The 27931-nt window shown below is 39.7% G+C and overlaps 1 protein-coding gene across 4 annotated transcripts in view; it reads left to right on the forward strand.

Annotated features, from left to right (window-relative positions):
• Positions 1–27931, forward strand: part of LOC102938329 (WD repeat containing planar cell polarity effector) — a 255151-nt gene that overhangs the window by 103515 nt on the left and 123705 nt on the right. For all 4 annotated transcript variants that reach the window (XM_007062889.4, XM_043543984.1, XM_043543985.1 and 1 more), the window contains exons 7-10: positions 5054–5168; positions 9640–9773; positions 16613–16804; positions 26249–26858. In XM_007062889.4, coding sequence (XP_007062951.3) covers positions 5054–5168; positions 9640–9773; positions 16613–16804; positions 26249–26858 — 1051 coding nt within the window. The remainder of the gene's footprint in view (positions 1–5053; positions 5169–9639; positions 9774–16612; positions 16805–26248; positions 26859–27931) is intronic.

Genomic DNA, 27931 nt, shown 5'->3' on the forward strand with positions numbered 1-27931 from the left:
AAATAACAATCATGTAGCTTTGATACTGTAATGTAGTCATCTGAGAGGTGGAAGGTACCTTTCTTGCTGACTGAATGGGGTCACAAACCAAAAAGCATTCTTCCCGGCTGTTCTCAAGAGAGACGTGGTGGATATCCCTACCCTGTAAAATAGGGAGGAGCCTCCAACAGACCTCTGATTCACCTGGCTTATCCCACTGCCTTCTTCTCTCAAGTAAATGCAGAGCACCACAGCATCTCACCATTTGGAGAAGGGGGAATTTCTTATGTCCTAAGGTTGTAGGAACTTTTCCTGGATGAAAAGACAGATTGACTCCCGAGCATAGGAAGGTGTAGAGCACAAGTGATGGGGAATTTATTTGTACAACCCCCCTTACTCAAATCTCCCTCCAGTTTGGAACTGAAGGATTTGGGGTGTTTTGCTCTTGTGTTGCAGACTAACATTTTTGCTCGCTAGAAAATCCCTGGCTTTTTAGAGTTTGCACAATTCAGCAGGTTATGGAGAATATCTCGTGGTAAATGTATTCCTTTTTGTTCTTGTTTAATTTGGTCAATTTTTCCCCTCTACTTTTTTAGCTGTATTCATTAGACAGTTATAACTCACTGTAGTCAGACCTTGCTGGACTCACGTTATCAAGTTGGAAATAAATTGTGATTTTATCTAATCTAACTGCAACATAAGGATAAATTGAAGTTTTGAAAAGTTGTAATAAAAGCTACAGGCGTGTAACTGTGTCTAACATTTTTACGAGGACAGAACCTTAAAGGACATCTTTCATGACTGGGACTCTCTTGAAATATTGTATGTGCTTTCAGATTAACACAATATTTGTCTTTGGCAGGATAGGAGGTAACTTAAAAGAAAATTTCTTCTGCTTTTAATGTATATGTTTTGCATGGCAGGTATGTTTGGTTTGTATTTGAAATGTCATGCCAATTAGTTTTTAAAACCTAATATAAATTAGCAGAAAAGTGATGGAGTGGAGAGTTTTTGGTTAAAAATATTAATAAAGAAAAGAGGGAAATAGTTCATTTGTTTATATGTTGTTCTGGTCACTGCTGCAGGGTGCATAACATTTATACTCATTCGTTAAGATGTGTATAACTGCCATTTTGCAAAGGTAGGAGCATAGATGAAAAAGAGAGCCAACAGAGATAGGCAGATGAGATAATCAGATTCCTGTCCCTATTGCTTCCTATACTTCAGCAGAGTCAAATGAAATCTTTCATTCTCTTCCTTTTCAATCAAAATGTGGACAATACAAAACTCAGAAAGAAAATTCATAAATGAAAATATCTGCTGTATCTGACAACATAATATGTTCATATGAATTAGAGATGGTCTGAGGTCATCTAATCCATGCTACTATCAGTCCAGGTTTGCTCCCAACTTCCTACTGCTTTTGCAGTTCATTTTTAGAAGTCTAAAGTAATGGTGCTCCTGCTGCTTCCTTTGGAAACTATTATACAGTTTAATAGATCTCACTGCAAGGAAGTTTTGCCTGGTATTCCATCTAACAGCATGCTGCACATCAATGTTTGTTTCACACCTGTGACATAGAGTAGACATGGGTTATTATGATAACTTCTATTAGAAAAGCAAGCATTTGCCTGGCATCACATTTTTAAAATATAGAATTCTAAAAGTATAAATATTTAAATTAGAAATATAAATACAATCCTGGATCCTTGGCCCCTGGTAAGTCCTCTTTGTGCTTCTCCCGTGATGCAAAGAGGACTTAAAGCTGCCTTAATGCAACAACTGAAGACCCCTCAGCAGGTTTCAGGCTGGCATAATCAGCTACTTCCTTCTCTGGAAGAGGTGGCATAAGGGGTGGGACCAGAGTGCAATGCTATCCAGTGATCCATGCTGGCAGAACAGATCCTACAGAGTTGATCAGGACACACATTTGAATGAAGACAGACACAGGGCTAAATTTAAGCAGCAAGCTGTAACTTTATTAGCTTATCACTGGGAAGGAGCACCTCTGCATCCCCCTACTCTTCTGCACCAGGCATGTAAGTGGGTCTATTGTGGTGGGTTAAATCAGAGGGATGTTGTGAGCGTAACTGTGGGAATGTAGGTAGAAGTTTATAACATGTTACAATAATCTATAACAATGAATGTTGATGGGGAAAGGTGTAAAAATAAAAAGGCTTACTGATCTAATTCAAGGACTGTTCTGAGATCACGCTTGGTAAACATATAAGGTATGGGGCTGGAAATCAGTGAACCAAAATTGGTAGGTTGGAAATTAGTTGACAAAATAATGAGGGATGGGCTATTTCACTTGTCATGACCTTTGGGCGTCCTCAGAAAGAGATTTTGAGGGGGAAATTAGCAGATGTGGATGCTGGCTGACTGAAAGATGGGACAACAGGAAGGATCAAGCCTCACCATTATGGCTGCCAACCCCATCATCTCCTGGGACGCCAGGATCTGCTCTGACACCATTGCGCCTTCTTTGTCCTAGTCCTGAAAGATGTTCTTTTCCTTCCCCATCTTATTTCTTCTCTTTCCTATTCCTCTGCTTTTGCCTTCTGTCTAATAAGACTCTGGGTTAGCTGGCCAAGACTATATTTTGCAACATTTTGTTAGTCTGTGACCAGAAAGACAGCAAAAAGCAAGGCCCTAAGTAGCCCAGTGTTGGTACACATTTTTTAAATCTGTTCTGTTCTTTCCCCTTTTGTGTGTGTTTGTCTTGTTTTGTCTTGGACTTTAAGAACAGCAGCAAAAACAATGGCTCCAGATTATCTCAACTAACTTCTTTTCTTTTCCCCAAAAAGGAGAGTTGTTGCCATCTTTAATGCTATCTAAAAGACTGTCAGATAGGGAGGTTTTCCTTCTAAAACCTCTCCAGCTCAAGGGAAGGGGAACAAGAAATGTTGTTAAAATGAGAGCCTTCCTTAATAGTTTACATTTCAAAGGCTTTAACTGTTTCATCTTCTTTTCTGTGTCTTTAATAAAAGGTTACAAAGATTTTTAATGCTGTGTTTGCCATGGTAACTAATCTGCTGAGGTCTCTGTACAACAGACCCCAATACTGTTTACAACTGTTTAATGTTTGACAGTGACAGAGTCACATTCAGGGCTGGCTCCAGGCACCAGCATTCCAAGCAGGTGCTTGGGGCAGCAGTCAGAAAGGGGTGGCAGTGTTTCTGCCGTGGCGGCAAATCGGCGGCAGCTTCTCCGTTCCGCCGGCCAAGGTGGCAATTCACTGGCAGCTTCTCTTTTCTGCCGTCCGCGGCAGCAATTCGGCGGCGGTTTCTCCCTTTTGCCGTCCACGGTGGCAATTCGTCGGGAGTTTCTCTCTTCTGCCGTCCATGGCGGCAGTTCGACGGCAGTTTCTCCCTTTTGCCATCCACAGTGGCAATTCGGCGGGAGTTTCTCTCTTCTGCCGTCCGTGGTGACAATTTGGCGGCGACAGTTTTTTTGGCTGCTTGGGGCGGCAAAAACGGTAGAGCCGGCCCTGGTCATATTAACACCTCTGACTCTTTGGGCCCATATATCCCAGTACAGTACATAATGCCAATTAAATACCATCTTCCCAGGTGCACAGAGCACTCTTCCCAGGTGCACTTGTGGTACACCTGGGGATCAAACTCACATTGCTGATTTTCTTCAATTTTCTTCACAGACATATACACATTAAGGGTGCTGTAAAAAAACCAAACACCGACATTTTGGCAACCAGTTAGTCCACATGTGGGCAAAGAGACCCAGATTACCCTTAGCTCAGCCCCTTTTTGTCAAGATATTCCAAAAAATATTTTTTTTTATCATAATAGTGATGTTACCTACTGCTTATGTTGCAGTACCCTGGCACAGTAGTGGAGCGGAGGTCTTCAGTCTTTATTCTGCATTACTTTGCAATGGTGGATTTAATTCAAAATCTTACTGCTTTTTGTGATTTAGTTAGGCAAAAACAAAGCTTCACTTGTCCCTCTCACCAAGCAGCACCCTTTATGCCACGCTATGGCATCAGAAAGTCTGCAGTCCAGTCTGTGCCGCTTAATAGAGGTGACTTTAATAGAGATGTTTGATTAACTCCGAAATGTGCCTGAGACACTCTCCTGCCTGTATTTAGGCTTTAAGTTCCTCCTTTATTGCGAGACCTCTGAGACCTCATGCCAGACAACATTATTAGTGTATGAATTCATTAGGTGCCCATCACTGGGGTATCTAGACACCATAATGTACATTTAAAAGCACATGAATGATCAAAGATAATAGGGATGGAAGAAAGTTTTAAATGTCTGTGTGCAACTGAGGTGTAATTAAAGTTCAGGTGCAACTTTTAGAGCATCTGATGACTGAGGATATGACGGTATTCTTTATAATTATTAAATATTTATATAGCGGTAGCACCCAAAGACCCAAATTTGCTAAGTGCTGTACAAACACATAAGAAAAGATAGTACACTAATGTGCTGTGCACCCGCCTCTGAATATCAGATCCCTTTCGTGTGTGTCAAGTTGAGCACCCAAGAACTAAGGCATCCAAAAATCACTAAACACTTCTGAAAATCTTGGCTTTAGTTTTTAAAATGTCTGTATACACGAAAATGTTACATAAAGCATACTACAGCTTTAACTGTGTTTTGTCTGAGGGATGAAATACAGCAGGGAAAAAATGCAACATAATGTGTCTTTGGTACTTAAAAATACACTTGCTGATAAGACTGGCCTCTTTATCCATACAGGGCAGGATTTCAATCACAATTTTCAGCATCTGAATTCAGTATAATCCATGCAACATAATGGAGATTTTTGGCCCATAGTTTTGAAGTGATCAACGTAAATAGTTATTGTACACATGTAATTTATAGTCGCAGTACATTTCTCTTTTGCTTTTTCATTCTGTTTCTCTTTTTCGTTGATAAAGCTTTCATAGTGCATATAATATATTTTGTTGGGCAAGATAAAAGATTTCTTGTTATTTTGTAAATTAGATTACCATATGCCAGAGAGGAATGTTAGTATGTACTTTGGAACATTCGAGTTTCTTGATTATTGTTTCCTGATGTCTTATTTTCTGGCTTCTTGGATTTAGCTCCTCTTTCGTTCAGGTGTACTGGTGTCCCTAAGCCTTTCTGGGCCACAGCTGGAGAAAGTGGTGATTGACAGGACCCTGGCAGGGAAGCTCATCTCCGACACCATCAGTGATGGTAATTACACCCATGTGCAAATCAATTGCCTACATTAACAATAGAGCAGGAGAAATAGTATGTCAACAGGTAGACTAATTATTGCCACTGGGGACTTGCAAACACAACAAGTAATTGCATGTAATGCCATAGTTAGAACCCTCAGGACCAAGAACAGTTTGGGAATAATACTTAACATCAAAGTTATCAGTCTTGTCAAATATTGAATGGATTTTCTAAAATTCATTTTCTTACACATTTTAAACAATAGCACATGCAGTTGTTTGCATGCTTACTTCAGATACAGGGAAAAGTGACAGAAGCAGATAATAATGAAATAATTAATTACCCAGGATTTTTACATATACAAAATGCTCAGTTATAAAAAATGGCAGGATAGCAATGCACATATTGAGCTGTACTGGCTGCATTTCTAGATTGCCAGCTCCAAGGAAATCAATATTTCTCATTATTAATGACTGCTATTTCAATGAGATGTGTTTATTTAAAAATCCAGTGTATATGAAATATGTCAGTTTTCAAGAGCTTTGTAATATGAAAGTCTTCCTTATTTTTATTTTGTTAATGTTCTGCTGCAAACCTCCACTGACAACTGTAATCAAACATTAGTATCCTGGCATCTGAATGACTAAGAATATGCAATTTCAGTTTGAGCCTGAGCAGATGTGAATTTTATTCTGAATACTCAAAGAAAGCTTAAGTCCAAGTTTATATATGAGCCTACATCTGAGTGCACAAGAGCTTCTTTTGATGTTTGGAGTTACAGGCCCAGATCCACAAAGGGACTTAGGTGCTGTGACTGTCATTTAGAATTCCCTGGCTTTTATCCTTTTTCCAGAGCTTTTTTAAAATTAAAAATTACTTAAAATTTATTAATTTTTAAAAATGATTAGACTTAACTGTCATACCTCTCAAGAAAATTGTAACAATCAAAACTGTACTGCCATAGTTAGGGTTACATAACAGTCTCCATTCCATCCTTTGTTTTTACTTGCTCATCACTTTCTGAAATTTTCAACTTTCAGTTTAAAAATGCCCAGGTCTGAAAGTGAAATATTTGTTAAAGTTTGTTTTAAAAAATGGCTGAACTATTTTTACTCAATGAGAGAGAGAGAGAGAAAAGTCTTTTCTATTTTAAAAAGTAAATTTTTGTGAACTTTTTGGAGATCTCTATTGCCCAGACAACAGGAGTTGAAAGTTTGCAAAACAGTATAGAGAAGAAATTTGTCCGGAAGACATTGGGTTTAATTTGCCCTAATTGTGAGGCTTTTAGAGTCTGTTTTATATTTGGTTTGGGGTTTGTTTGTTTTTGCTATCATAAAATGTGCAGCAAAGAATGGATATGCTGCACATGCATGTGGAGCTAACTTATTTACAACAGAAATGTCCAATCATACATTCTGAGGACAGACAAGTATACCTGGGGGTGAGAAAAGATCTGTTGCCAAATTTGAATCAGTTTATGCAATGTCAGATTAAAGCCCAAGAAATTCACTTAACATGCTACAGATTTAGGCCCTGATCTTCCAACCTGACCCAAAGTGACAGACACACCCGTACAGAACCCCATTGAAGTCAGTGAAAGTTTGCCTGGCCACTGGGGTCCATCTGCATGAATCAGATTGCAGGATCAGGGCCTAAATAAACAACAAAGAGTATGGAAATCTGCTGCCATACAAGGCCACCTAAATTCACAAATAAGTAGCTTCATAGTTAACTTCCTTCTCTTAACTTCCTGCACTTAAGGAAGCCTCTGCTGATGATTGAAAATAAACTAGTATGTGGGTTCTAACAAACTTATTAAAATAATTTCTCATTGCTCAATGGTATTTAATATATAAGGAGTCTAAATCCAAAGCTATCAATCCATTTTAACAATGATATATGTAGAAAAAAAATAGGAAATATTACCAAGATGTCACAAATGTGTGTAACTTTTATGATCATTATATTATATGACTTGAGAAGTAGCATGCCATCGTAAAATTATAGATTTTAACATGCATCCACAAGGGGCAGAACTAAGGTTGCATATATAACCTTAACTTTAATATTTCCTGACTTCTGAGTGTTTAGTCATTCAACCTTAATATTTTATTAAATATAGTTTTGATCTGTGGAATATGTACAAATTTGTGGCTGCAACTGTGAAGGAGAGACACTTATTTGTTGTTAGTTTAGTTTATTATATTTTGTTATAACATAGAATAGAGTTAGCTAAATAAAGAAAAGCTTGGTATGGAAAAAGACCCCATTTATATAAATCAAAGCCACACAACTCTCAGAACAGGCAGGATTGTCATAACTATCATCCATGTCTCTTGACATTTCAAAATTCCTAAATTCTGTTGTGGTCTCATGACAGGCATGTGCTGGATTCATAGCCCGATACCCTACCTAATATTCAAAAGCTTGCTGGGGCATTATGACCCTGTACAGCAGCATTCCAAGTCTCTTTAAGGGGCTCTGTGGGCAATGGTATAACCAGAGTTGACCGTTGTTTTAGGCCTAATCTGGTGCAGGAAGTAGGCCTTTTCCTGGGTGTGCTCATCTAAGCAGATACTCCAGTTTTACAGGTATCGATGACAACTGAATGTCCTGAATGTATGCCTGATTCAGGAAAGAAGAATTATGAATGGACGGCAATCCCTCTGATAATATCTTATACCCCTCCTTTTCCTCCCAACCCTCTCTTGAAATCTTTTCCCACACCCAATCCTGTAATTTAGCTTTGCACCCTAGCTATCACCAGGTGGCTCTGAATGACCCAGCTGTGCTGCCAGTCTAAACAATAAGAGTCACCTTTCCTGTTCCCCGCCCCTTCAGCCAATACCCAGGCAACCAGAGCTTTGCAGAGATTGAAGAGCTAACTTTCTCTATTCACCATTCCCACCTGCTCATGGGTCCCCGATCCCTAGTCTGTCTTTAGACCCTAATTTCAGGAGTGTTCTGAGGTTTGATGTAGGCCTATCTCTAGTGTAGTATAAATATATGTTAAAGTTTATTTCTAGTAATACAATGTATGCAATTGCATATATACAAAGAGGCCATGTCTATAACTTTAAATTTTCTTGTGCGTGTTAAAATCTCAGCTGTAGCATCAAAGGGACAATGTCAGATAGTTTAGGCCCAAAGTTTTGTTTCAAAACTTAGTATTAACAGAGTTGTTTTTATGAAATTTTAAATATCAGTGATCACAGTTTGTTTAAATCCAAACATTTTCCTTTGTCATTTGCATACCAAATGTTGCAGAATTGTGCTAATACCTTACAATCTGAAAGTGCAGCTGCAAACAGACTGCAAACAAAAGCAAAGCTGACTAGTTTACTTTCTTTGTTCAAGTGGCATGTAATGCAAGAGTAAGCTATCAATATCAATTATGAAAAGTATGTTATAAAATTCTTATATATTTAAGAATCTAGGGTCTTAGTCACAAATGCAAGGCATTTTTAAATTGAATTTTTTAACCAGGTAATTTATTTAATTTTTTTTACCTGATGGTGTCTGTTTCGTATAGGTTTCTGCATTTAATTCTTGAAAATAAATGTTACTATTTTGACTATAGTCATGGTTCCGTCCAAAGAGGAATTTTCAGTCATCTGATACTAACTATCAGTTGGCTGTCTGAACACTCAGACATTCTCTTACAGGTGTTCACAGTTCAGAGAGCAGTGCAATGTTTGGGGGAAACCCTAAATTGTTAGCAGTGTTGTATCGCTCATTTTCTTTGTTCACCTGTGTTTTCTCTGTTTGTAGTGCTAGTTAATTAATTTTACATTTAAATATTTCTGTTTATACTATATGGTAACACAGTTGTGATTCCATAGACATTTTCCAGACTTCAAGGGAGTACGTCCACTCTTAGACATGTATGTGGTTTAGATCAAGAGCACAGAGGAAGAATGTCATGTGTAAAGCATTCAACTGGTTCATTTTTTCCCATAGCAAAAATGTTATAAGGAATAACATTCTTGACTGCTGTGGTAGTATCTGGAATCTTACTGCTGCTACATCACTTATTGTTTATTCTTGACGGGTGATGTAAAATTACCAAATCCAGCTCAAATAATGATTTGCATTTGACCAGCCCAAATGCAAACAATGTTGTACAAAACCACGATCCCAAAATAGCAATGGGAGTTGCTTTGGGCAAGGGACTGAGGAAGGTACCAAGATGAGGATGGGGTGGGGTGGGAATAAAACATATGTCTGATTAGAGTGATAAGTATAAGATAATTTATTCAGTTTTATTTAATCTGAGTACTCCCTAAGCTTTATTTCTCATTTCCAAGAAGATCCTGGCAAGATGACACATTGATGTCTTTTAGGAGATTACACAGGCTTCAATGTAATATTTAAGACATGGTCTTGAAAAAATTGCTTTTTGCAGTGTCTCAGTGGAGAGCTCAGTAATTTGTTTTGTTATTGGTAGTAGGTATTACAGTGGTGACAATTTTTATTTGTTTTTCAGCTGTTCTTACAGACAGTTTCATCATCTTGTCATTTTGGGAGCAAAACAAACTCTGCTTCATTCAGTTTACAAAGAAGACAGGTTCTCCTGATGTAAACAAAAGACTGGAAAAACTCTCATCCTTGGATTTTAAGGTATAGCTGTCAATGATGTCTATAAATACCCTAGTCACTTTATGTTATGGACCACTACTACTGACGGGTAGAGTATTGCACAGTAAAATGCTGGTCTTTGACATAGCTCTTTACCTGCCATTCTAATCAAAATTCTTTGATTGAATTTTTGTTGCAAAGTCAGAAAATATCTAAATGGAATGGTATTTTATTACTTTTTTTTAAAAAAAAAATTGCTGTGCCAATAGGGGTCCAATTTTTCATATATTTACTGTAAGATTGTTACAGTTATTTAGTTTAAAGATTGCTACAAAGCTGATTGAGGCCCAAGTAGGAGGTGTGACATTTAATTATTCATCTGTAGAAGACCTTGAGTATGTGGATGATATTGGAGAGACTACGGGCCAACTACAGCTAATGCTGGAAGAGCTGCAAAAAACGGCAGGGTGATAAAACCAAAGCTATCCATGCCTCCTATAAAATGGAAGCTAATGACCTGCTGGCATGACAAGTAGAGGACAATGGCATTGAATGGGTGAATAGTTTTATCTGTTTGAGTAATCGGTTGACAGCAGGCACTTCTGTATCTGGAGGAGCTGCATGTTGGATCACATTAGACACATTTCAGCATCTTCAAAGGCCTCTGATTGGGTGGCAGGATGTCTAAAACTAAGATCTGAGTATTCAGTGCAGTAGTGATGGCAACACGATTGTATGGAGCAGAACCATGGCTGTTTAAAAACAGCTGAGGAGAGGAAACAAAACAGTTGTCAGTGTCAAAAGTTAGGTTGATTTTATTTTTGTCACAAATGAGGAGACACTTAGATGATCCCGGCAAGTTGCAGTCTTGCACCAGCTGAGGACAAGATGACTGCAATGGTGGGATCATGTCCAACATACAGAAGAAGGTATTCTCTTACAGAAGGTTTATAGAGCTGAGGTTGAAGGAAGCAGAGCATGAGGCCAACCATGAATGAGGTTTGAAGATGCAATTCTGAGGGATTTAAGAACTGTAAATCCTCCCAGACTGACTCTTGTCAAAGGAAGAAGACTTGCAAGGGACCGTTCAAAATGGAAATCCCTTCTGTATACCACCATGGATACATCATAGCCACATGAATCTGCTGCTGCTGTGTTACAATTGTTCGTAGAAGCCGTAATTCTTCCTCTAGTTACAATGCTCATTTCCTAGGCATACGGGAGAAAGGGTGGCTTTATGGGTAAAGCACTGGACTAGGACTTGGGAGATATAAGTACAGTTCCCTTGGGCAAGTGGCTTAATCTCTCTGTAACTCAGTTCCCCAGCTATAAAATGAGGATTGTGATACTCCCTTTCTCCTGGCTTTTGTCTCTTTGGATTGTAACCTCTTTGGCTTTTAGTACAATGGGGCCTTGACCTCAGCTGGGACCTGTAGGCACTAGTGCAATATAAACAATGATAATAATCCTCCAGGTTCTCTTTGAAGGCCATTAGCTTCAAACAGAAAGGTCGAAGTTTCTAATTCACTGCAAGAATAGAGGCTAGAGGCTAGAAAGATATGTAGTAAGCAAGAGGAGGGGAGTTTACACATATTACAACCTGGATAAATATTAAGGGAAACAACCTTATGCTAGCTAGTATTTTCCTCCTGATCACCTCCAGGTAATTTGTTTCCTTGTATATGAACATTTGCATCTAGGTATCAGGCTTTTTCAAGGATGTGTTTAATTTAAGTTTTGTCATACACATTTTAACTTGCAAGGTAGGAATACTTTCTGCTAGGGTGAGTAATACATTTTCCAGGCTGTTTCAGCTCAAGGCCTCTTTTCAGCAGTGACTTGTGTTTGCGAGATTGAGCCAACCTCTGTAACATGGATTTGAGACAGTTCACTGTTCACTAGGAATTGAGCTGATACATAGTTTACTTTAAAATGATGCACACTTGTGCCTTGCCCATAGGTATTTGTTAAGGTTGCTACTTTAGAAGCAAGATTGGTGATCTCTATGCTCCTAAACTTTGAGAAACTGTAATGAGCTCATGCTTACCATGATCGTTTCCTGGTAAGGGCTATGTCTCCTATGTTTGCTTTATCCTTATATATCACAGTTTTCTTCTGGATACTACTAAACATGTTTCTGGACCTAACTGTGGTGACTGTTTTCTTAGGGAAGAAGGAAAACCTAATCTATAGGTTTACTTACTGTGCTAGGAAACCAGACATACCCTCTGTGTTCCTTAATAGGGTTGTTGAGTTTTGTGGTTTGCTGACACAGCTGAGCTTCTGGAAGACTTCAATGTATGATACTAACATTGCTTTCTCTAGATCAGTGGTTCTCAACCAGGGATACACGTACTCCTGGGAGTACACAGAGGTCTTCCAGGGGGTACATCAAACATCTAGATTTTTACCTAGTTTTACAACAGGTTACATAAAGCACTAGTGAAGTCAGTACACACTAAAATTTCACACAGACGGAATGAGAAAGTAAGCAATTTTTCAGTAATGGTGAGCTCTGACATTTGTATTTTTGTGTCTGATTTTGTAAGCAAGTAGTTTTTAATTGCAGGTACAACTTGGGGCACGCAAGACAAATCAGGGTCCTGAACGGAGTACAGTAATCTGGAAAGGTTGAGAGCCATTTCTGCTCTAGAAATCAATGGGAATGACTATGGATTATGTTTTGGCCAGACCAAAAAAAAAGGCATTAGCATTTTTAATGGCATGCTCTTTTGTGTCAGGCTTACTAGTTAGGCAGCAAAATATAATTTTAATTTTCTTTAAACTGCAGCAGTGTGAGCCACCACAAAGTATTATTCATCATTGCAAGACTCTTATTTCAGCTTTCTGTAGTAAAGTAACAGGGGCGGTGAGTTATATGGACCCATGATGCCCGGGCTCCTGAAAATTCAGGGCCCAGCTCCACCAATGTTCGGGGCTGGGTGTCTCCCCTGGCCCTGCCTGCTGCCCCTGCACTCCTCCCCTGAGCGTCCCTGCCTGCCCTGGGCAGCTGGCAGCTGCCCCCTACAGCTCCGCACTGCACTCCCTCGCCGGCTGCTCCTGCTGCTGCTGCTGGCTACAACTTACGGAGTGGCACTGGGGGCAGGCTGAGGTGGCTGCTGCACCCGCGGAGGGAGGAGGCGCATGGCAGCCCCCTTCCCCACCCTGGCAGGCGATGCTGAGTCGACTCCGAGGAGGGGTTATCCTGGCTGGATCTCCTGAGCAGCAGCCTGGGGGGGGAAGGAAGGGGGGCTTGGGTGACTATCCTGCCGGGGGTGCCGGGAGGGCCCCCCCTCGGGAGGGCCCCCCCTCCCCCGGAGCTCACTGCTGCTGGCGGGGAGAGGGCTGGGGGAGTCCTCCTCTCTGGCCCCCAGCTCCAGGGCAGCCTGCCTGCTGCACCCCAAACTCCTCATCCCTGGCCCAGCCCTATACCCCAAACCCCCTCCTGCACCCTAACCCCCTGTCCCAGCCCAGAACCCATTCCCCAGCACCCAAACTCCATCCCAGAGCCTGTACCCCTCCTGCACCCAAACATCCTCCCAGAGCCTGCACCCCTCCCACACCCAAATTCGCTCCCAGAGCCTGCACCCCAAACCCTCTTCCGCACCCAAACTCCTCCCAGAGCCTTAGGCAGGTGCGGTGTGGGGGCGGGACTTGGACCTGTTCTGGGCACCACCATAAATTATACGAACCTGCTGCCCCTGTAAAGTACAGATATTCAGAACTGCACTACCTTGGTCAAACCAATGTACAATGTCTAGATCACAGACACAGACAAGCAGTAGAATTGTCATCAACAATGATAAGAATCAAAGATACTCCTCAATGGGAAGTCTGGGGCACTATAACAGTGTTGCCTTCTTTTCTAAACCAGTTCCTGGGCACTGACCTTATTCACAGGGGCTGGGTGCTTTGTCAGAAGGGCAGAGGAAACCAATGTAAGAAGATTTGGTTAAAGCGTAGGACTAGGACCCAGAAGTTCTCGGTTCAGTCCTTGTCTCTGCCACAGACTCCCTGTGTGACCTTGGACAATTCACTAAATCTTTCTGTGTCTCCCCGTTGTGCCATCTCAAAAGAGATGTATTAGAATTGGAAAAGATACAGAGAAGGGAAATAAAAATGATTAAGGGTAACAGAACAGCTTCCATGTGAGAAGAGATTAAAAAGACTGGGACTGTTCAGCTTGCAAAAGAGATGACTGAGGGGGGATATGATCGAGGTCTGTAAAATCATGAATGGTATGGAGAAAGTGAATAAAGAAGTGTTATTTAGCCCTTCACGTAACACAAGAACCAGGGCTCACCCAGTGAAATTAATAGGCAGCAAGTTTAAAACAAACAAAAGGAAGTACTTCTTCACACAGTGCACAGTCAACCTGTGGAACTCCTTGCCAGAGGATGTTGTGAAGCCAAGACTATAACAAGGTTCAAAAAAGACCTAGATAAATTCATGGAGGATAGGTCCATCAATGGCTATTATCTAAGATGGTCAGGGATGCAACCCCATGCTCTCGGTGTCCCTAAGCCACTAACTGCCAGATGACGATACTGAATGACAGAGAATGAATCACTTGATTTTCCTGTTCTGTTCATTCCCTTTGAAGAATCTGGCATTGGCCACTGTCAGAAGACAAGATACTGGGCTAGATGGACCATTGATCTTATCCAGTGTGGCCATTCTTACATTCTCATGTTCTTATTTGTAAAAGGAGGATAGTTCTGGTCTCTTTTTAAATTGTAAGCTCTTTGGTACAGGGACCGTATTGTACTACGTCTTTGTTTAGTGCCTGACATAATGGTGTCCAGTCTTGATTGGCACTTCTAGGCAGTATTGTAAGTAATCGTGAGTCAGTCGGGCTTATTTACTTCTCAGTTTTATGGATAGTTGTTTATTTTTAGCCTTAATGCTTGGAGGCAGAAAAATCGTTTTGCTTTTCTTCTGCATGTCTTTGACTAGCAGGATGGGCAGACTTGGCTTTGGAGTTTACTGTTTATCTTTGGAATGTACTCAAACTTTCTGATGAAGTATTAACTGTACAGATGTTTGGTAGTTAGCTGGAAATTTGATTTGTATACAGTGTATACCCACGTGAATCCATCATTGTCTGCATCTTTTTCCTTTTTGAGAAGTAGCATCTTTGGTACCATCGAGACAATGACACTTTGAATAAAGATAATTGGAGCTATTATGTGAATCAACAGCACTATGTAGTCTTGGAGACTGGCAAAACATAAGACCAACTACTACCAATTCCCTATTCTCAAGAGGACTGTCAGTGTTGAAGGTGTCATCTGATATATATATAAGATTTTTTTAAAAAAAACTAATATCATCATTGTTTTTAACTGATACATGATTGGTAAAATTACAGTACAGCACTGTAATTAATATCTGGGACTGCATTTGTGCTTGTTAGCCATAAAGTATTTTTATTTCTCGTCTAAGTATGGCTTCAGTGTGTTTTTGAATAACAAAATAAAAGCTAAGTGGTTAAGTTAGCATTCCTTGGATAAACTTTACATGTATGTCATATATTTATACTTTTAAACTGACAGAATTTGGGCAAATAAAAGTGCAGGATAAATGTACTGGAACCATTGACCCTTTATAAGTTTTCCCTTCTGTGGTTTTTTAGTCCATTTCAATTTACTCAACACTGAGGAGAGAGTACAAGGTGATAAATGTTTACTATGAGGGAACAACATTGGTAATTACTTTGATTTCAGTTCCTTTTGATGTGTATTCAGGGGATGAAGAGGTCAATAATATTATGACCATGCAAATAGAAAAGGGTTCTTTTTGACCATATAAAAAACAGCAAAGGATTATTAAAGCATTAACCTTGATTTTAATGGCCTTGGTTGAGTGGTGAGATCACAATTTGGATGAGCCTGATTATTTACTAAATACAATACATAAATGCAACGGGTTCTTAACACCCATTGCACTCTGGCATTATCGCATTACTGCCATCCTTTGTTGCTTTGCAGACAGGAATATGAAAGCAATCTGTCATGTAGTGAGACTGGCTCCAGAAGCATTTCTCTGATAAGAAGACCCCCTGCCCTTTGCTAGTGTCTGGTCCAGTAGGCTTAGCCATGCGCTTAATCCCCAGAAAGTGGTTCGATTATTGCTGACCAGCAATGGCAAGATAGTTTTTTTTTTTTCCCCTAGCTATCAACCTTCCATTAATTCCTTAAGCAGAAATGCGGTGCAATCTATATTTCCTTGGCATGTGTCACCCAGATGGTGCACTGCTCATGTTTTCAAATAACCATGCTCCAAAATAACATAGTTTGAATAATAAATTCCACAAATCCTTCCTGAGAAATAGAGGCACAATTCTCAAGAGCTGCATAAACTTTACGCATGATGCTGTAGCTCATCCACATTATGCAGAAAAGTATATAGTCTGTTACCAAGTGGGTATTTGTGGCTGGATTCCTTAATTTAGGGGGAAAATAAACATTCTCTTTTAAACATTGTGAGCTGTCTTTAATGTTTGATGATGTGTCTTAAACAGTTGCCTTCACTCCTTGGTCAGCATCACAGAACTTGTCATTTAATATGGCTGGGTTTAAATCCTGTGTAGGTCGATGCTGTCAAGTAACCATGACTGTACATTTTGGTATTGATTGGAGTCATTGCAGTAAATTCCTGCTTAACTCACATCCTTCTCCTTTCCAATCCCTTCCCCATAGATAAAATTGTGGGTGAGCATGTGTCTTTCTGTCTGGACAGAGATTTCTTACATTTAGATGTAGCGTATATGAATACATATACACACATTGTCCTCTGTGTGTATATATTTACTTGCAGTAAATGCTCCCAATATGTTGTTTTTATAACTTTAAATATTTCCTGCATTTTTTCTCCATCAGATTGCTTATATTGATATACCTGGACCAGCAAGTAGAAGGATAAAACGTCACCTGTCAATAAATTGTATCCAAGATATGGTCATTTGCTGGTGGTCACTGACTAATGACGGAGCATGGCCTTGGTCTCCTATTTCCAGTGAGAGGGACAGAGCCAACTTATTGTTATTAGGCTATGCACATGGGAGACTAGAGGTAAAGTTCTGAACTGTATCTTATTACTTAATTTTCAGATTTGCTAACAAATAAGAACAATCAACTCAAGTTTATACCTGGGGTTGAAACATGCCAGCCGTTATAAAAGCAGCAGTTCTCCAATTCATGACAAATAACTTAACATTATTAATGTATTAACATTATTTATTTTTATTTGCACTTCAAAATTGGAATCTAAGTGCAATTGAATAAGGAAATTAAATGAATATAAGAGCATGTTATAGCATTACCACTTTATAGAAAATACAGGGTAGGACAGCTAGCCTATAGAAAATCCTGTGGGGGCCGCCTGAATGCTCAAAAGTCAGAGTTTTACATTGTTTGAGATGCTATTATTTTTATAACATTTTAAAATAATATTAAGAGCACAGGAATGCACTCAAAAATAATAACAAACACTAATGCATTTGCTTTGTAAACTGGTTGTGTTAAAATCATGCAGCCAACCTTTTTTACCTCTGGTGAGAGAAGCGGAGGTACAAAATTCCTAATAATAAAATCTGAATATGGTCTTCCAATTAGCCCAAGAGTTTAGTAGTTCAGTCGGGGGTAGGGGAGGGTAGCACAAGGATACAAGAATGTTTGAAAAAGTTTAAGCCAACGCAGTGATGGGAGGTGCAAGTCAGGAGATGCTAGGTAATGAGTATAATGCTTATTTAGAATGATAGGATCTGTCCTCTTAATCTTATCTGAAGTAGAATATGAATTTATATACTAACACACAACAAGAAGTAAAAATCTGGGCCAAATATTCACATATCTCAGTCCTATTTCTAGCCTCAGGATATATGTAAATCCCTTATTGAGGAAGCACTTTGATTAAATCCCTTTAAAAACTCTTCAGATATCTTTAATTAAACACTAGTAACAATCAGAAGTATGTAGTATGATCAACACCTTTCATCAGTGCTACATTTACTTGGCCTTTGTTTTTAGTTGCTGGCTGAGTGTTTGCTCCTTAAACTGCTGTAATTGGTAATGGACAAGACACTGAACTGGGACTCAGTTCTCTTGGGGTCTGTTCCTAGTTATGAAGGAAATGCAGTCTATTGGTCAGAACAGGGCATCTTTCTCTGCTGTACGCAGCAGCCAGCTTCATTTTAAAATTTTCACCTTACATAAGAAATTTGATTCAAATATTCTCAAATGGATTTAATTAACTAAAGCCTACGCATGACCTTTTCGCCATAGTCCACTTGTGTAAGCAATAGTATCTATTCCTTTATACTGGAGATGTATCAGAGTTCTAGTGTCCTACAATTATTGCCTTGATAACCAGTGATCCTTGTGAATTTTTCCCTTGACATTTTCTGTATATAGGAAATGTTATGGAAGAAGAAAATGTAGTTGATACAGTTTGTCTATATTATTTCTAAGGTCTGATTTCTATCACTGTGGTATTTAAGTACCAGAGTATCTAGACTGTCATAGCTAGGTGCTTTCTAGCCACATTTCTTTCAGTTAGCATCCCACCATTAGTGGTCATCTTTGACTCTTCCCTTTCCTTCTTCCCACACATCCACACTGTTGTCAAATCCTGGTGCTGCTTTCTCCACAACTTATCAAAATATGTGACCCATTCTTTCTGTCCCAACGGATAAAAAGCTTGTCCACTCCTTGGTCAGCTTCTTACAATCTCTTCCTTTGTGGCCTCCTCTCACCCCAGTCCATCCAGAATGCAGTTTCTAAAATGATGTTCCATGCCTGTTGATCAGACCACATCATTCTTCTTTTTGAATCTCTGCCCTGGCTCCCCCATAATTAAATGCTAGTAACAATCAGAAAACAGTCATATGATCAGGTACTGTACCATGTTTAAACTCTCATTGTCCACTCTTATCCTACGTAACTTTCACTTCATACCTTCACCTGACTACTATTGCAGATCTTACTGTGACCTCACTTACCTCCTTGCTCCTCCAATGATGCCAGCTTTTCCATCCCCTTTGGTTTTCTCACCTTTCCATATCTTCTTCCCGATGCCCCCTATAATGGCCCTCCTAATCCAAACAGAACAGGCTCCCGGTCTCTCCGTATTCATATCTTTCCTCAAGACTGATGAGGCCAAACCTCTCCCCAAGATGTGGTTTCATAATGTTGTCCACATGCATTGGGGAGATGCACATTGCACATACAGTGGGGTTGCTCTGGATCCTAGCAATGCTTTCTTTTAATGAGGAAAAATAGATTTAAAAAAATGTAACATCCAGTATAAAGGGGACCTTGTGAATTATGTTATATGGAGGGTTTTTTTACATGTATTAAGTCTGAGACTAAAACGTAGATAACATCCCTTTAAAAACAGGAGCAGATGCTTTCACAGAGTCTTGTGAGGGGAAATAGGAACAAATTAAAACCTATAATAACCAAGCAGTACTTTAAATATTTTAAGTCAGATAGTACACAGTAAAAAAAAACCCCAAAAACTCCCGGAATGATAGATTGCAATTTTGTTTACTGGAGAATGCAGTTTAAGATGTACTATATTTATGTAAGGTTTTTAATAACAGTTTGCTGTACAAAATCTTTGATTACTTTACTGTTTTTAATACAGGAACCATTTGGATGTGTTAAATTGTGTAGGATTTGGTGGGGACCAGCCCCCAAAAGAGAAATATGAAGGTGTTTTTCTTTTTAACGAGTCCATATACAAATATATTTATTCTACTCTTTTTATTGGTAACAGTGTGCATGGTCAAAAATGCTATTTAAGTTGTTCTCCTGTGGAGCTGATGCTGCTGTTTTGCTTTTAAAAATAAACAGAGGAGTGTATCTTCAAGAAATCATTTAAAACTATTTTCTTATGAATCGATAAGATCTAACATAAAATCATCCTTGGATTAAATGTTTTGTGAGAAACATGGTGAAAACAACAACACAGACTTTATTCTGCAAATATAAATTAAGTGATAATGGTGCCAATGATCAGATGCTGTGATACTTTCAGGCATTTGTCTTACCATGTTTATTTTCACTGCAGTTGCCCTTTTTTAGAATAATTGAAATTACTCTTCATTCCTATGGAAAAAATAATTTGTCTATGAGAGAATATTACATTTCTTTCTCCCCCAGCGACTGTCCTTAGTAGTTAGTGCTTCTGAGTTATTTTCTCTCAAACTTGTGAAATAAACATAGTTGAGCTTTTATGAGTGAGATATATCCTTTAACAATTACAGTATTCAGAAAGAAAGGTACGCTCTATGTGACTGAATAGTTGCAACACCTAGCGTAGCCATGAAGCAGAGAATGTAAAATTTTTGATGTCACGTTTGGTTAAAAGTTCAATGAATAAATATAGAACAAAGATGATGGTGATAAATTTAAAAGAAAATAAGAATAAATGTTAGGTGGAGATGTAGATGAATGAGACTGTCTATGAAACTGTCAATACAATGCAGCAAATAAGCAGTCTGTAGTTGGAGTCTTGAGTTCTTATTTAAAATGAGTTCAAAAAGAGGTTTATTTTTTCTTCCTTATGTTGTCTAGGACATTTTACCCTAGAGTGCATCACACTTCCCACTCAACATTTCTAATTAAAGTGTTTGTTGCTGTTTGGAATCTCATGGTGTGAAATTAAACTAGCAGTTTTCTAACATGCATAAAGTAAATCAAACATTTTCTCATCTAAAAGACAGACAATTCAGTCACAGAGAGCTTATTTCTCTGTTTCCTTTGTTTTCTTTTTTATCTGCTTGGTAAGCCAATTTTCTGCTTAGAATCTACTGTTTAAAACTCTTAATTCATTCAGTATGTGGGCTTTATCCTTTCCCAGTATGCTATGCAAAAGGCTGCAATTATTTCACTGTGTAAAAGTTTGCACAGAGGAGGGTGCTACTGCCTAAATAAGGTTTATTATTTTCTTTCAAACATCAGAATAAGAGAAAACTAACATAGCTCAGGTGCTTCAGTTACAAAGATGAAAAGATTTAATTCCTTAACTTCGAATGTTATGGTTTTTGAGTTTGGATTTTAGAGGGTAGAGCATACAATAGCTTTCATTCTGCTGATTAGCTAATGCAGAGCATAGGCCACTGTCATGGAAAAAGAATGGAAATATGCAACACTGGTGCATGACAGCTGCTTTAATAGGGAACACATACATAAATTACAATGCAAAACATTTTAAAATACATTTACTACAATTTGTGGTGCAGTGGTTACAAAACTAAAAAGGAGTAGTTCCTTACAGAATATAATTGGTTCTACTTCATGAAAATTACCTTCAGAAATCTCCCTTTGGAGTCACAACCTGTATTGTATGAACTCTGGAACTGTGGCCAAAGCTATCCTAAGATGGGGGCTGAAAACTTAGATCTATCTATGTAAAGAAGGTACTACCCTGTTCTCCTTCCCTAATTCCTGCCTTGTTTCTGTAAATTATGTGCAGCTGCCCTGCCTACTTCCCTTGAGCACCTGAGAGAACTCTAGCTCCTAACTTCCCATTCCGATAGACCACTGCACTGTAGCCACTAATACTTCACATTTAGTCGGCATAAATGATTAGATGTGGAGTCTAGGTTAGATGCCTGCTCTGGGGATGGGAGGAGAGGCAGTCTAATAGGGAGCTTAAAAAAGGGTAAAATTGTTGGGTTGTTTCCTTGTCACCTAAATTTCACATTCCTCCTTCCATTTATCTCCCTTGTTCATTAGAAGACAAAAGCATGTAGGTTGCACATGCCATAACATTTTGCTCTCTGAGAGTTCTTGGCATCCATGTTGGAACTCAGAGGACACCATTTTCCCTTGCATCCCCTTAATGTACTTCCAAAGTTTAATCTGTACTCTCTTTCTGTTGATGTCGGTGGGCTCGGGATCAAGCCCCTGATGAGAAGGAAGAGAATACTAAGGGCCTGGAGAGCTTTAAATAGTCAAGTGAACAATCAGAATCTAAATAGAGCCATTTGAAAGAGCTCTTCTGATACCTTAACAGATTTGGCCTATAATGGCTGAAACAAAACAGGACAATAAGACTACTTAAGGACGAATTATTATCTGTGTTTTAGCTTTAGGAAATTGTAAAGCTTGGGGCTTGTCAACCTGGTTTTAGAAATCACATCCCCATGATGCGCATTGCAGCACCATGTAGACAAGCCCTTAGATCAACACCCCTTCAAAATGCAGAGATCTTAATATATCAGATCATTGCTTTCCTCATGGTTATCCATAAACGGAGGTACCAGCCTCCCTAATTTTCCATAATCCTCCCGATTAATTTTGCAATTACATTTAAAAACTGGTAGGATTAAGTGTGTTTTGTGTCACTCAACCCTCAGGTCAGATGAGCACAGTGCTGTGGCTGTGGGAGGCATTATTCTCCGTCACCAGAGCCCCATGCAGTGGCGCCCGCAGCCAGGCTATATGCATATCACACGGGGTGTACCATTTTGTCAGCCAGGGTGGGTCCTCGGTCACGTTTTGAGGTCCCATGGCAGGCGGAGCTGATTCTAGGCCAGGGGCTCAAACACATGGCAGCTGTGTCACTGCTGCAGGAAGCAGAGGGCCAGGCAAAGAACGCCAGCAGTGTCTGGCAGGGACGACACACTGGTCCCCTGGCCTTCTCCTCCAGTGTGGCCAGCAGTAGCATATGGGCCACATGGGCTTCTCCAAGTCTGTGACACTCCAAGCACCTGCCTGCGGTACCAGTAAGTACTCTCCACACACCCCAGCGCCACCTGCACCTGATATTGGTGCCTTCTGTTCCTGAGCCTGGCCAATACCAGGCAGCTACCTTCCCTTTCCCCAACCAGACCCCCTTCCATCCCCGCATCTCCACTTCCCCAGCTCAGCAAGCAGCTCCTTTGAGCCCCATCTCTGCTCTCCCAACCCCACCTAACGCCTCTTTCAGCCCATCTAGCTACTCCACTCCAGCACCCCGTCACCTCCAGCACCCCGTGACCTCCTGATGTACCGGGAGAGAAATTTCTACATGAAGCAGTTAGAGCAGCCCGTGGTTTGGGCAGTGAATCTAGCACCCTAAACTCTACTGACAAAGTGAGCCAAATACGCAAAAAAACTCCACGCAAAATGGTTTCAGAATTGCTTGCGCAGGAGTGAGGGTACGTTCCATATCATTGTCAGACCTGGTCATGGCTATTGATGTTGCTATGTGTTTCTTCAGCTAGTACCACTGTTGTTTTTACTCACATCCACAGAAGTCCCTCTGAAGTGTACCACAAGCATTCATGGCACTACTCCAGAGCTCCCATCTGTGTTTGGCTTTGCACTTTTGGCACTTGATGCTGCTCCAAGCAACCTCCCTGATTTTTTGCATAAATGGCCCTGGAAGTCTCAGAGCAAGGCTGGCACCTTGGTATAAACCTTTTTCATTTTATAATGTGTCGTCAGTCACATTAATATGTAATGACTGAGGTAATTGTTTTGGAAAAAAATAACCTGGAGCCTTCACCTTCTTTTCCCTCACCACCTTTCTAGGTAGCCCCAAAGTACAAATATTGCATGCCATTAATACATGTTCTGACAGTTCAGCTCAGGAACAAAACATGGGGACTTGGAGGAAAGTGTACCTTTCCCACAAACCTTCCCACAAACAAATCTTCATTTGTTCAAGAAAAATGTTCAAGAAAAGTAACAGCAAATGTGGTGCAAACATAGCAACTCAAAAATACTCACCAATAAGTTTGCCCACTATTTACCTGCGTTTAGTCATGCCTCCTCTGTATTGGTGAAGATCTCCCCACCAGAGCTTGCATATTTCATTTCGGTCACTTTGACATATAGGTATAAGCATCCATTATTACTCGGTGACTTCTAATCAAATATAGCTTATACAACATACACTCTGTATACCATACTCCATTTTATGTGCATTTTTTAGGTTTGATTTAGCATCATTAAAATCAAGGGAGTTTTCCGATTGACTGGAATGGGAGCAGGATCGAGTCCCCTTGCTCAATATTGAATGGAAAGTGATGTCTCTTGTCTTTTCATCTCCTGTCCCTTTTGAATGTGCTAGTTCAAAAGACCCCTTTGAACCTGAGGGAGGCATGAAGTAGATATATAAACTATCCATTTTGCATATACCATCAGGTATCACAGAAAACTCCAGCCCGCTTCCTTTTTCATAGCCCCTGGATTCCTGGGAGCAAATATCTCTTGCTTCCTAAGGATCTACTGGGTGCTATTTAGGCTGTTCCAGCCTTTGCTCACAGAGCTGGACAGAAGATAATTCCTTAGTCACAGTTTTAGAGTTCTTGTATTTCCTTTACTCCAATTTAGGTCAAATGTGATTTCTGTTGCATCACTGAGATGACTTCTCATCAAATACATTTTGAAAATCTAAGCATATTCCATTGTCTCTATTCCCTCTGTCTCCACTGCAATAATATCTTTGAGGAGGTCCATGCTTAATCACACTTGCCACTCTTGCCTTTTTACCCGGTATGGAAGTAACCAGAATCAATTTCTCTGACTGTTTCTCAAATATTTTCTTTTATTTTTTTTTCAGGCAATTTCCTACACGTTTACAGGATTCTAATGAAAACATTATCTAGTTTCTCTGTTGCAACATCCAAAATCACTTCATTAGCCTTTACTGATCTTCTATCCAAAACATCTGTGGTGTTTATAGAGTATTTCTCTTTGCAGGCATAATATCAAAACTCACACCTCTTGTTTTATTTTGCCTATCCATTTGGTAAACACAGTTGTTGTATTGCATATAACTGACATAGTATAAAGTATTAAAATGTACCTCCTTTATGCTAATAATATTCTACGTATACTCAATGTCATATATAACTCCAGTTCAGCAATACATGCCCCTGGTATCTGTATATTGTTGGTCTTTAGCTTTGTTGCCCTTGGTTTACCTTGTCATTATATTCTCAATGGGTCAGTTTCAGATCTCAGTTACACTGGGGCTAATCCCAGTAACTCAACTGAAATAAACAGAAATCAAAACCAGGTGCACTGACTGCTAGATTTCAGAGTGGTAGCCGTGTTAGTCTGTATCAGCAAAAAGAAAGAGGAGGACATGTGGCACCTTAGAGACTAACAAATTTATCTGAGCATAATTTTGTACTGCATGCATTTGATGACGTGGGCTTTAGCCAACGAAAGCTGATGCTCAGATAAATTTGTTAGTCTGTAAGGACTCCTTTTCTTTTTACTTTGAATTAAGTTTCAACTTTTTATATTTCTATATTTTGAGTTCTGACTGAAACACGGTGTTCCTTTTTTTTTTTTTCTTTTTTTTTTTCCCTCCAGGTTAATGATCTGCTCAGTCAACTAATCAGGTTTATTATCCATCTTTTTAACAGCTATTTGCATGCTGCCTGACCTAAAAAAATAAGTTTTCCTGACATTTCTGCCTTTAGGACCTCCAAAATTATTGGCAGGTCAGCAGCATTGGAATATAGTCTAAGGTGTTGCATGGGTGTAACTGAGGGAAGAGTTTGGTGGAGACTTCCTATTAGTGTTTATTTCAGCATAAACCAGGACAAACAAGCTCATCCTTCTTTTTCTCCTAGGTGAACGCTTTTGCTAATCTATTGGCTCTCTCTCTTTAAGAGAAATAGCTATTTATAAAGTAGGCTAGTTATTTATCTACTGCCTATTTTTCCCCATAGCTTCTCTGCTTAAGTACACACCCAGTAGCTCTTGGACATTATTTTTTTCATCCCGTTACAAGTACTTCCTGTCTTCCCGTACCCCTAGTTCTTACAATTACCCATCTGTTGTCTTTGTATCATCCTGTTTTTGTGCTCTGCCTCTAGTTTATTCAACCTGCAATTTTTACAGCTAGTCCTGCTTCTCTGTTTTCATACAGTCATTTACTCTGAATCTAAACCAGCTAGGTTTCATTCATGAACCTCTCCTCATCTTGCATTCACTATCCCAGGTTTTTGATACATATTGTTTCTACCACTGCTGTACAACCAACAGTGCCCACACAGCATTTGCTCTTGCCACATCCCAGAGCAAACAATCACAAACATTTTGCTCTTGATACACTGTGTAATTTTATTAAGTTGTTGATTTTTTTTAAAGTGAATAATCAGCTATTCTTGGCTTTCAGTCAGCAGCTCCTTTCCTTGTTTTCTTCTAGGAATGAGACTGTTACAGGGGCTGTCTTCTCTTGTGTCTTCTGTTCTGCTAACCTCTTAAGCTCTCTGTGTAGACAAATAATGTTCAGGCTGTGTTGTGTTATATTTTTGCCAAACAGATTACCCTTTAAAAATAAATAAAAGGTTTAAAAATCTATTTGTAACATATGATAATTTGTTTAGTTTATTGAGCTGTGAGAATATGGTATGGCTTTTATATTCTAAACTGTTAGCATTTCATTAAATATAATTGATGGATTTGTCTTGCAGAATATACATGGAGGAGTATATTTTGAAAACGGTAAAAATAGGAACGAATTGTTATAAATGACTCAAAATATTCTGGATTTTTTTTCAGGTTCTGAGTTACATCCGTACAGAATGGGATCCACTTGATGCTAGCTTTAGCACTACTCAGCCTTGCCAGGTTCACACAGTGGAGCACTCCATCAGCGCAGACAAAGAGCCCATGGCTGACAGCTGCATCTATGAGTGGGTTAGGAACAAAATTCAGTGCATGGCAGTCACCAGAATACCACTAAGATCCAAGGCCATCTGTTGTTGCAGGAACATTGCAGAAGACAAGCTGCTCCTGGGCTGTGAAGATTCTTCAATAGTTCTGTATGAAGCCCACCAGAGAGTGACTCGGTTAGCCCAGGCAGAACTGTTGCCTGCTTTAATAAACTGCCACCCCAGTGGAGCCATATTTGTGGTTGGCAGCTCTCAAGGGGAGCTGCAGCTTTTTGACATGGCACTGTCCCCAATTAAAATACAGCTTTTGGCAGAAGACTGCTCACCTAAAGCAACTTTGCAATTCAGTAAACGGTTTGATGTGTCTTGCAGCCTCACCCAGATACAATGGGCAGTTCCTCACACTGCGTCTGACAGGGACAACAGCATGGATGTTCATGACCTTCTGTTAATTCAGTTTGACAAAGGACCTTTAGGAGTACTTCAGTTTAAACTCGGTAAGTCACTCAGCACGTGTACTGTACATTAAGGTCTCTAGGCAATACCCCTTCTTCACCAGCTTCTCTCATTTTGAAGGATATTGCTCACTTTAATATCAAAATTGCTTATGTTCCAAATTAATTTGATGTCCCCTCATACAGTGACTAACATAATAGAAACCTGGCCTGTGACAGGGGCTCCTAGGTGCAACTACAACAAAAAAAATTATTTAAACCAGAAATACAGAATCATAGTTCTTTTCTGAGTGCTTGCATATGCCCATTCCACTTTAGATGCCTTTTCACTGAAGACAGAAAACTTTTTCCCTTACGGGTACCCATTGGGGTGGCTCATGCACCCTCCACATGCTCAAGGGTATAAAGGGGCAGGGCTGTCCTAATCCCCCTCACTTCCTTTTCACCCCCCTTGGTCGGTAGTCAGAATGTGTGTGTGAGCGTCTCACGCTCTTTCCTGTTCTCTCTTTAGAAATACTTTTTCTCGAGTTTTGTATTGTAAGTAGTGTAGTTGTAGTTATAGTCTTAGTCAGTGGTACTCGTTTATGAAAAATTCTTGGTTTTTTTCTTATTTTTCTTCAAGCGTTTAACTCGGTATCAGAGCTTGCCTAAATCTCTGGGATTTAAGCGCTGTTCTGGCTATAACAAGTCTATGCCTGTCAGAGATTCTCACTCTTGCTCTTTAAAGTGTTTGGGAGAAGGACCCCTGTCACTAAGGGGTTTAAGACCATGACTAAGGAACTGAGGGAAGTTTGACTTTGAGATATCCTGATGGAAGCAGCTTTGTATCCCCCATCTGGAATCCAGCCACTTGCTACATGGGGATTGTGACTCAACTCTGCCTCAGAAGGCACCACCAGACTTGGCAGCATCCTGATGTTGAAATTTGTAGAGAAGAGGCCAGATGATGCTAAGGAGGAGTTCAGAGCTCTTGTAAGTGAAAGTCTGGAAGCAAGATCATCTTTACAGGCTGCATTGCATGAGGCAGATTCAGCAGCTCAGGTGACAGCAACAGTAGTCACTATGCATCGTGCTTCTTGGCTGTAGTCATCTGATATTGAAGTCCAACAGACAAT

Source organism: Chelonia mydas, chromosome 3, assembly GCF_015237465.2.
Source record: "Chelonia mydas isolate rCheMyd1 chromosome 3, rCheMyd1.pri.v2, whole genome shotgun sequence".
Lineage (NCBI taxonomy): Eukaryota > Metazoa > Chordata > Testudines > Cheloniidae > Chelonia > Chelonia mydas.